Here is an 11,531-nt window from a genome sequence, read left to right on the forward strand (position 1 = left end):
CCTGAGGGTGGGGAACGAATAGTTCCAATAAATTCGGCACTTCTCGTTCGCCACAACGGATTCAATATCCCCCGGAGCGTAGGGCAACACCGGTGTCTCGTCAATACCGTAAGAGTGCCGTAGATGGTAATATAGCACTCTTAGGGTCGCGTTATGTCGATGGATATAGGCCGAGACCGCATATGCTGGACATGCTGATAGCAAGTGCATTAGGGTATCGGGCGCCTCGCGGCAGGCCCTGCACCTTGTGTCGGGAACCTCTATAACCATCACGACACTGCGGTAGACTAAGGTGTTGAAGACACCATCCTGGCAAGCCATGATGAACCCCTCAGTTTCCGACTTCAGCCCACTCGACCTGAGAAAAGCGAACGTCAGGCGCTTTGATAAGCCAAGGTCTTCAATGTTATTGAAGAAGACCCCATGCATTAGCTTATCCCTGTGTCTCCGCAGAAGTAAGGTGATCTCTGCGGCTTTCATCTGAGCTTTTTGCTGAACGGGTTCCAACTCGGTGACAGAGTTGTAGTCATCTCGTTCAGAGTCGAAAACTATACCGAGTTCATCAGCTGCTCGAGCAGCTGCCCTAAGGAGAAATGCCCCAATTGCTGCTCTCTCATGGTCACGGACCATGCAGAGAAGGGGATCCGGACTCCTGACGACTTTACAGGCTGTATCCAGTACCATTCTGTCATGTAAACACTCCAAACTCAAAAGTCCACGACCTCCCTGTTGTCGGGGGGAGTACAACCGTGGAACGGACGATTTGGTATGCAAACTACTATAGAGATGCATCATTTTTCGGGTCCTTACGTCCAGTTGATACAGCTCCTCCCGAGTCCACTTCACTACTCCAAACGAGTAGAGTAAGATTGGAACGGCAAGCATATTTGTTGCTGCAACTTTGTTCTTCCCCGACAGCTCCGATGACCAGATCTGTCGAAGTTTTTGCTGATACTTGCCGCGGAGAGAGTTTTTCACTGCAGTTACCTCTTGTGAGTGGCGTTGTTCCACCCCGAGGTAAGTATACGTCTCTCCGGCATCCAGATGGTGTAGGATGCTTCCATCTACGAGCTGCACATCCTCTCCGTAGTCCCCGCATCGTCCTCTTTTGAGATGAACCATTGCACATTTGTCTATCCCGAATTTCATACCGATAGCATGCGTGTACTCTTCCACCACCCTCAAGGACTGATGGAGATCCTTCTCTCCAGAGGCATAAAGTTTAAGATCATCCAAATAAAATAGATGGGTGACCTTGTGCCTCCGGTTTCCGAGGGTGCCACAGTTATACCCTCGAGTATTTCTGAGCGCAACGGATAATGGCAATAGTGAGATGCAGAATAGAAGGGGACTGAGGGAATCACCCTGAAATACACCCCTTCTGAAAGTGACCCACCTTGTTTGGACTCTTGCTTGACCAGATGTTATGGTGAAGCGAGTTCGCCAAAGTGGTATCAGTTGTTCAATGCATCCCACTATGTTATCGGGTACCGCAAGGCATCTGAGCAAATGCAAGATGAGCTCATGCGAAATTGTATCAAATGCCTTACGTAATCGATCCAGGCCATAGAGAGGTTACGCTTATATTGTATCGAGTCCTGCGTTACACATCTATCGATGAGCAGGTTCTCTTTACATCCAGCGACTCCTCTCTTCGACCCTCTCTGCTCATATATCCGTTCGAACACTCGGTCAACTGCGGTGAGTATTCGTGTGTATAAGATGCTTGTAAACAACTTATAACACGAATTCAAGCATGTTATCGGTCTGTAATTCTTAGGAATCGTCAAATCTCCGCTTTTGGGGATAAGAACGGTCCGCCCCTCGACAAACCAATCCGGAATCGGCTGCTCTCCATCGAGCCATGAGTTGAAAACTCTGGCCAGATGGCGGTGGGTACTTGGTAGTTTTTTCCACCAATAAGTGTTCAGCCCATCTGGGCCTGGAGCAGCAAAGTTCTTGGAACCAACAAGGGCTCTTCGAACGTCATCCGGGGTTATCGGGTTGCGCAGTTCATTGAGCTCAGGCTGTCGAAGCTCTCTGTTGAAAGCTTCGAACTGCGCTAGGGCTGGAGTGTCTAAGTTGAGTGGCTGCGGGTGTTCATAGATATCCTTCCAGAAGGATTCCACCTGATCAGCAGTCGGCGGATTATCCACAACACGTGGAGGCTCTTGGAATAAGCGAGAAGGTTTCTCGCGGAACCTAAGATTTTCCGCGATACTTCTCGCTCGCCTCACTAGTGACTTCTTAGCAGCCACTAGCATTCGTATCCTATCAAGGCAATGCTGTTTGGTGGTCAACAGCACGTCTTGGCTTAGAGTGTGATGGATACGTCGTAAATCGGCGGCTATTCGCCGCACTGCGGGCGTGAAAGGCCTATTGGCCGCCCTGTAGTCCATCACACATTGGATACGAGACGCGTGTTGTCTCGCCGACGTGATCTTAGCCTCCATCTTGTGTACACGCCGTTCAATCTTCCGAACCGCAAGGCCGGGATTTCGTCTTTCCGATTCGGAAAGCGATTGGACGACGTTATACACGGCGGTGTTGATTTGCCAGATGTCAGCCTCTTCTGTTAGAACACTATGAACCTCCGCATCCAAACAAGCCAGTTCTTGTGGCTTCAGGGGCCTAATTCTGTGGAGAGCCATGCGTGTTCTGATTGTCGTCTCCATTGGTGGTATTTTGCGAGTCTCCTCTCCAGCCGTGCCAACAGGTGGTAGAACTGCCACTTCTACCACTTCGCTAGCAGGCTGGGGAGGAGCTATATAGCCCTGCCGCCGAAGATAGGACACGTAATCCCTAAGATTTTGGGCGGAAAAAGCGGCATGCTCCGGATGTGTTTCACACCACAGAGCATGCAATCTCACCATGTACCCTCTTCGCGCGGGCTCACTACTCTCGTAGCAATGCATAAGGCTATCTCTCAGCTCATGTGTCCATTCAAAGCGTCCGTTGTCGTTGCCAGGGTTGTCGTCAGTAGGCAAATCATCGTTATTGGGAACCAAGTGTTGGGTCCACCGGGTGGTTAACCCTGTGGACCCACGGCCGGCACCGGAGGGAGAATAGAGTTCTCCTTCCCGGGTGCGCCTGGGCTGCCGGTCCGGTTTAGCACCAGTTGCTCGGGTAAGTGGTGTCGCAACTCACCAAAGGCCAAGGGTGTTAGTGGCCATCCCTGCAGTCGGGGCTTCGGGGGATAGGGCCTGACCAGCGCACACTACGGTGAAAAAAAAAAATAATAATAATAGGAGTTTGCATCCCAAATCGTCCGTTCCACGGTTGTACTTCCCCCGGTTGTAATTCCCCCGACAACAGGGAGGTCGTGGACTTTTGAGTTTGGAGTATCTACATGACAGAATGGTACTGGATACAGCCTGTAAAGTCGTCAGGAGTTCGGATCCCCTTCTCTGCATGGTCCGTGACCATGAGAGAGCAGGAATTGGAGCATTTCTCCTTAGGGCAGCTGCTCGAGCAGCTGATGAACTCGGTATAGTTTTCGGCTCTGAACGAGTTGACTACAATTCTGCCACCGAGTTGGAAGCCGTTCAGCAAAAAGCTCAGATAAAAGCCGCAGAGATCACCTTACTTCTGCGGAGACACAGGGATAAGCCGATGCATGGGGTCTTCTTCAATAACATTGAAGACCTTGGCTTATCAAAGCGCCTGACGTTCGCTTTCCTCAGGTCGAGTGGGCTGAAGTCGGAAACTGAGGGGTTCATCATGGCTTGCCAGGATGGTGTCTTCAACACCTTAGTCTACCGCAGTCGCCTGATGGCGACTGCGGTAGACTAACACAAGGTGCAGGGCCTGCCGCGAGGCGCCCGAGACCCTAATGCACTTGCTATCAGCATGTCCAGCATATGCGGTCTCGGCCTACATCCATCGACATAACGCGACCCTAAGAGTGCTATATTACCATCTACGGCACTCTTACGGTATTGACGAGACACCGGTGTTGCCCTACGCTCCGGGGGATATTGAATCCGTTGTGGGGAACGAGAAGTGCCGAATTTATTGGAACTATTCGTTCCCCACCCTCAGGCTCATACAAACTAATAAGCCTGATGTAGTCCTTCTCGACCACCAGACCAAAACGATATTTGTCGTGGAGTTTTCAGCTCCTGGCGAGACGAATATCGTCAGAAAAGAGGAGAAAAAACGGATAAAATATCTTCTCTTCGAACTCCGCAGACTCTATCCAGATCACTCTGTCAAGATGGTCGTTCTGATTATTGGAGTCCTTGGTGGAATGATGTCTTCTCTACTCTCGAATCTCAAAATCATACCGGCTTGCCGCACTAAGGCAGAAATCTTAGCCGCACAGATGCAGAAGGCTGTCATTCTTGGATCACTGCGTTTGCTCAGGGCACATGATTCTCGGACCCAATGATCACTTACCCCACGGTGTGGGGAGTGGTCATTGGTTGATTATGCTGGCGCGCCCTCCCGAATGTATCGGAGCTTCGGGGGATAGGGCCTGACCAGTGCACACTACGGTGAAATAATAATAATAATAATAATAATAATAATAAATTGTCTTTATTTATACAGGCGGAGCTTAGCTTACGCTACTCTTCCACTCAACCAGTATTTTGTACATTTACAAATTGACACATATATATAGTTACAACAAAAAAAATAAACAAAAATTATTGATAGATGAATTGTCTTACAGATTGTTGTGATCACTGTTTATCGAATATGATGTTCCTAATTTTCTTTTTGAACGATAAACATGGTTGTGGTATTATATATTTATTATATATATATTGAAAGTGGTAACAGCCTGATATGTGAATGATTTTTCATAAAAAACAGTGTGATATTTTGAAAAATAGGTTCAACTTCAAAATGATACGTTTTTCATGATGTTTGAAACAAGTCAAGTCAAAAATGTTTATTAAGCTTCAGGATTGATTACAAAATATAGTGAAAGTGTGTTTCGTGTGGGGGCCTTGCTATAGGCTTATGCCTCTTCAGTACAGAACATACGTTGTTGTTTTCACTTAAGTACATACCTGGCACCTTCACTACCGCGTTCCCAGGCATCGATGCGGTACCCCAAAATCGGAGTGGTTCCACGTTGTTCTGGTTTCTCCCAAGAGAGGCTGAGCCAATTTCGGCCGGAATCGCTAACGATGGGTTCTCCAGGAATGCGGCCAGGAACATCTGAATCATGAAAAGGTTTCATCAAAAAATCTCACTACTTCAGTCTCATCATTCTTTCAGTATTATTGGATTTCATCCAAACATTTTTCATTGAATAGTTATTATTGTTAGGAATTGGTGATTGTCACATTATACATTCAAAAAGAAGTGCGAATATTTGAAAATAGATGAGAAGTTAGAAGGAAGAAAGGGATTATAATTATTTGGATGGATAGATTTAGGCGACAGAAAGGGAAATGATGAAAAAAACATCAATAGTTGAATCATCTGAAATGCAATTATATTCAAGAAGATATATTTTTGTGTTGGCAATATCACATCACATGAAAGCAGTGAGGCTAGAATCAAGGCAGAAGGAATGGATATTGAAAATTACTCTTCTAGAAAAATTTCATTGGAAGAAAAGTTCACGAAACCATTACGAATGCTTCATTATACAATAACTTCCTCGAAACAGTACTCAACAGTACTGAACAGTACTCAAAAAGTACTTAACAGTTCTCAGTATGAACATGCCTGAGGTAGCTATTGTGTAGTGAAACACGTGTTATGGTTTCCTGAACTTTTCAGTGGAAATCTCACAATGGAGTGTTACCTGAATACGTTAAAGATTTTCATCAAGTATCGACTATTTCCCTCAGACTCTCCTAGAATTGTTCAATATGCTCGAACTCGTGTTATTCCTTGTCTTCACTTATCTTGTTCGGATCAGATACGAATTAATAGAAAAAAAATTCATGAAAAGTTTATGGTTATTTCCCCCAATGCGTAAAAACGATGAAACAGTTGTAGCAGCCATCCCCATGAATTCCGACAGATCTGGTCATCGGAACGGCCAGCACAGAGCAATGTTGCTGCCACAAACAAACTTGTCATTTTTAACCTATTCTACTTTTTTGGAGTAGTCAAGTGGACTTTAGAGGAGCTAAACCAATTCGACCTGAAGAGCCGAAAAATGATGCAACTTCAAAAAGTTTTTATCCTAAATCGTCAGTTCGACAGGTACCTACACATTTTTTGATCACTGAAAGGGGCTGGACGAGTTTTAAAAGTCATCAGTAATTGAGATTATCTCTTCTGCATGGTCCATGACACTGAAAAAGCCAGAGTTGGAGTATTCAATTTCGATGTGGCTGCCTGAGAATCCGATGAACTCGGATTGGTTTTCGACAGTGAATTCTGTCAAGTTAGAACCCGTTCAGCCACATATCCACATCAGAACTGCAGAGAGAAAACTACTACTGCAAAAGAATAAACCAATACGCGAGGACGCCACGTGATAATTTTGTACACTCTGATTGGCTGAGTGGTCTGTCTGCCTTGCCTAGCAAGCTGAAAGGCAACTGGTGTGATGAGGTCACAGTCTTGCTGAATTGGTGTAACTCCTACTAATATCTGATATGTTTTTGGTTTATACAGGCTGATAGTGAATTCCTTGTAGTTCAGTTTTCAGTTTGGTTCTTCAATTGGTTCCAATAATAAATATATTGCCGTTTCCCATACTAGTATCAATTTTTTCTTCACAGGCATTTATCCGATGCAACTATATAGAACGATTGGAAAAATACGCATTTCTAATTCTCATCAACGTATTGGACTTTTTGTCTCTCTCTAACACTGGACACATTTTTGAAAACACAAACAACTAGTTCATGAAACAGTTCCTTGTAGAAAGTTTTGCAAAGAGTTTGCCTATGTAAAAGTTATTGTCGAAACGTTAAGATATTTTTGAGAAGAGTATTGAATGTGAGTATAAGCGATGACATCTTCCCTCACAAAAACACCATCAATGGAATCGACGCAAATATCAGATATCGACGGGGCTTCCAAGGCGGTCCATTGCAAAGCCAAGCTTCAAGAAACTGTATCAGATACGTACTCCATCGCTTTCTGTAGCTTCCACTGCAACGCAACTAGTTGAGACTGGAATCCAAGAACAAGGTTTTATATAGGTCCCATTAGTGGTGCTTGATTGAATCACGAATGCAATGCTGGACACAACTGTTTCCAAAGCACAAACCTTGGGAGCCTTCGTCGATCGTTTCGTTAAGAGAAGACGTCTTCATTTACTCACACTTGTTCTTTAAGGACCATTGAGTCCAGCAATGCATTTCTTACTCAACTTAGTAGAATACTTCGTTTCTGGGCTAGGTTTTCATCCAGATGCCTAACAGTGGAAGTTACAGAGAAAGACAGTGGATTTTTGTTCAGCAGTTGACGTTGAAGCTTGGTTTTGCAAATGAAAGCCTTAGAAAGTCACGTTCATATTTGATATTCGTTGATTGCAATTTATATCGATTTCATGGATGGCGTCTTCATGAGGGAAGATGCCATTGCCATTGCTCTTTGCTGGACTCAACTGTCCTTCGAGTAGTTTAGCCTAGTTTTTAGCCTAGCACTACTGATGAGATCTTTGGCGGGTCGAAACGTCACTGTCTGTTGTGGGATCACGAATGCTTCGTTGTTGGGTTCTGGTTCAAATTATTGAATCTATTAAATTGAAAAAAGGCAAATTCAGGTGGAACCTACTTTTTGATCTTATGCCGTTTCAGTTCCTACCCATCCTATTGTCATCTTACCTTTTTGTTGGTGTCGTGCGTATGACATATTTAAAGTGAAATATGTTTATGAATTTCTGTCCCAAGAAATAATTTCTTTTTTTCATACATTTCACACATAATTTGAATAATAACTTCATGCTATTATTTTTATAGTAATGGTAATATCGGAAGCTACCACTTTCTCTTTGTGCATTTAAAAATATCCAGACATTATGGAAGCTGAGTTAATTCTTGTTCTTTATAAAATTGCCGGATAGAATATAATGTATAAACAAGTGGAACTACATTACTATGTTGGCAATCAATAGCCAGTTAAGTCATGTATACAATAGATAAAACCTTATAACCACAAGTCTCAACCGTGTTTGAGATGAGATTTTGCTGCTCAGACTTATGTAAAGTAAAAGTGAATTCAAACATATTTGAGTCCAAATAACTTGAAAATGGAACGCACTACTTGTTAGTTTCACTTCTAAATCCGCTATAAATTACTCTAACTCAAACAGAATCGTACCTTGATATTTGACGAGATAATTGAGGAAATCTGAAATGACACAGTTCCTAGAACACCACTTATCCCTGAGTTGGGTGAGAGATAGTTCGTTGGCATATTGACATCCCGTGTCGTCCAGTGGATTGATTATGCGCATTTTTTGATTTATATCTCGGATTCTGATTTCATTTAATTTTAGAGAGTTCGAATATCTCGAGTGATTCTGGTAAGGAATCTGAGCATCACACTAACTAATTTTAGCATTTGTATTGTAGGTGAATTTTTGGCAAACACACAAAACTTCAACTTTCATCAAGATGTTACATACTATAATTGAATATTTATAGTTACTCAGAGAATTTATAGACTAGAAAATACCGGGAAATTCGTGCTCAAACAAATGCGAGAAGTAATTTTGAAGTAATGCGAGTGAATGATGGATGTCTCATTTGATAATGAGGAAATATATTCAAGGAAGCTCTGTTGTTATTGACAGATAAGAATGTCGAATCTGAATTTCAAAATATTTGTAAGCCCCAATAATTGCTTGACAAACGATATTATTCGAAGAGAGAAAGAGGGAAGAGAGATATTATAAATGGCACGTATAAGTAGAATACACTCACACTTTTAATAATCAGAAACAATTTTTTTTAATAGTTTGAAGAAAGTGTACAATAAGGTAAGCTTTTTCTACAATTAAATCTGTTTAAAATCTGTTTTTCCGTTAACCTGTTGTCACACTCCTGTCAAAGACAACCTTCAGAAGTCGAAACTTGTGAGAGGTCTAACGAGGTCTTACCTTTTAACGTGTGATTCCTAACACGGGTTGGACGATAGCAAGTGAAAATAGATCGTTCAGCCTGGGGCTTGAACCAGCGACCAACACGGCGGTCGATTTGAATGAGTGAACAAAGCACCCACGTTGAACCGACTGGCTACCGTCCGATCTAAATTGAGAACTTAAATTGAGAACCTAAATCACAAAACTTCAATAAACGTGGTTGACTACGTATCGCATTATCAAAAGACCAAAAATAAGTGTTTCCACTTATTCATTTCTGGAGACAAAAGTGGAGAGTGATTGACTCAACCTGGTACATTTGTATTAATTGAAACATGAAACTTTTGCAATTACTGAAAAAAGAAGCCCTCATGCCTTTCTCATCGACGGGAAAGCGGAGAGTCCATTTGGTAAACGTTTTCTCATTCATTGTATTGTGTGAATGTCTGCCGTCTGATTTACCTGCAGCGCAATCTTAAATGGATGAGAAAGTGTAGAAAAATGTTATGGAAAATCGTCGAACCACATATCGGTTGGCTCATGTCATGAACATTTTTTCGGAAATTTTGGGCATGAAGCGTGTGGCAGCGAAGTTCAGGAATCATGAGTATATTGTTATAACATCGAAACCGAAGTCCAATCGTCCGAATGGAGCCCAGAAGAACCAATAGCCCCCACGCACAACAAGTTCGATCGAATGTCAAGGCTTTGCTTACTGTTTTCTTCAATTCCTAGTACATCAGAGCATAGTCTATCAGGAGTTCTTGCCACATGGTCGTATGGTAAGTAAGAAGTATCATTTTGAAGTTACGCGCCTACTGCGAGAAGCAATACAAAAAAAAACGTCCGGTATTTTGAAGAAACAATTCATGGTTTCTACGTTATGATAACTCTTCATTGCTCGTTCGTGATTTTTTGGCCAAACACAACATCGTAATCATGTTTCAGTCACCGTATTCGCCAGATTTGACACCCTGCGACTTTCTTCTGTCGCCAGATTGAAGAGGCCTGTGAAGTGAAGGCATTTTGCGACGATTGAAGAGATGAAAACCGAAGTTCAAGGATATTCCAAAAAGTGCATATTCGAATTGCTTCGATTGGAAAAAACACTGGCACAAGAGAAGAATGGAAAGTCACCTTATTTTTCGAGCAGACAGACGTATTATTGAAAACCGAGGCAGGTTTGAATACCTTTTGTAAACGTAGGTTTTCATGATCGGAGTCACGAGAGCACAAAATCCGTTAAGCAGGTTACTACAAGTTCTATTCCACCACGGTCTATCAGTCTAGAGTTTGATCTCTAAATACCTTCTATGGTTATTGAAATAAACCTACCTCATATACATTTATGAATGTATCTCTGGGCATAGTAATCAATTCAATAATGCAAATCTGATGTTCATGTTAAACAAATAATTCGAAACGATCATTTCTTCACAGGTTTTATAACGATACACGAATTTATTCTTTTCATATTGTTATAATGATTGGTTTAATGTAACAACACATTATTCGGAACCGCAACAGAAAATAAAAGAGTAATTAACTTTACCTTCTCTGCAATATCTCTCATGATATATCTCGTGTTCAGGTCTGGTCGGAGTAACCGATCTCGCCCTATTCCTCAAACGTACTGTGAAAAACGCTCTGTCACAACCATGTCGATTTTTCGCAAGGATGCAATACGTTCCGGCATCTTCAGCTGTTGCCCTTTTCAAGGTGAATCTTATGTAATCGTTCGATTTCTCCTTCATTGATCTCATACTATTGGTGATATCTTTCAACCCTTTCATCCAGATAACTAGAAAATTAAAATGAAATTCGGAAAAAAATTTAAAGATTTGGTAGTGTATATTTCTATAAAAATTCTATATGCATTCAAAAATTACAAAATTTCATTCAATTCAATTTATCATGAATTGAGACAACTTTTTTTCAGTTATTTTCTGTTTCAAAATGTAATTATCATGGTACTATATAACGAAAAAATAGACTCCAATATAAAACCCCGAATACATAATAATGAAAGAAGTGATTGTAACCGATTCCTTCAGTTCCGTATCTGCAATACTCCAACTGTATCCATCCCATCCAATTATCTTCTTCATCAAAATAGAAATGAACCTACTGTAGCAGCAGGAAAAGATAATTAAATTTGTCTGGGTTACATTCCAAACAGGCATCCAATGAAATGAAATCGTTGATCAACTAGCCAAGGAATGAAGAAATCAACCCCACAACAAAAGTTGTCATCGATGCATGACAATATGAGTGGAGGCAATCACGTCGAAGCTACAATAACCAACGCCAAATGAACGAGATCGCGCTCGCCCTGACTGAACTCCTAGGTGAGATGCAAAATTATAGAATTTCTCAGATACATTGGAATGATTCATAAAATTTAACCCACCATGTATCTTAAATTGTTTAATGGTGTTATTGATTTCATCGAACTGACTGTAATGACTTGAGGGTTGAAGGGACAATGAATAAGTAAATAAATAAAAATCATCTCAACACTCAC

At 42.0% G+C, this 11,531-nt stretch overlaps 1 protein-coding gene across 3 annotated transcripts in view; it reads right to left on the reverse strand.

Moving 5' to 3' along the window:
* LOC111507951 (uncharacterized) overlaps positions 1-11,531 on the reverse strand; it is a 353,913-nt gene that overhangs the window by 190,264 nt on the left and 152,118 nt on the right. For all 3 annotated transcript variants that reach the window (XM_074178365.1, XM_074178366.1, XM_074178367.1), the window contains 2 exons: positions 10,560-10,808; positions 5,019-5,169 (listed from right to left, as the gene is read on the reverse strand). In XM_074178365.1, the coding sequence (XP_074034466.1) occupies positions 5,019-5,169; positions 10,560-10,808 (400 nt within the window). The remainder of the gene's footprint in view (positions 1-5,018; positions 5,170-10,559; positions 10,809-11,531) is intronic.

This window comes from Leptinotarsa decemlineata, unplaced genomic scaffold, assembly GCF_025532065.1.
Source record: "Leptinotarsa decemlineata unplaced genomic scaffold, Ldec_3_MD MMD2_tig00003736_RagTag_RagTag, whole genome shotgun sequence".
In the NCBI taxonomy this organism is placed as follows: Eukaryota; Metazoa; Arthropoda; class Insecta; order Coleoptera; family Chrysomelidae; genus Leptinotarsa; species Leptinotarsa decemlineata.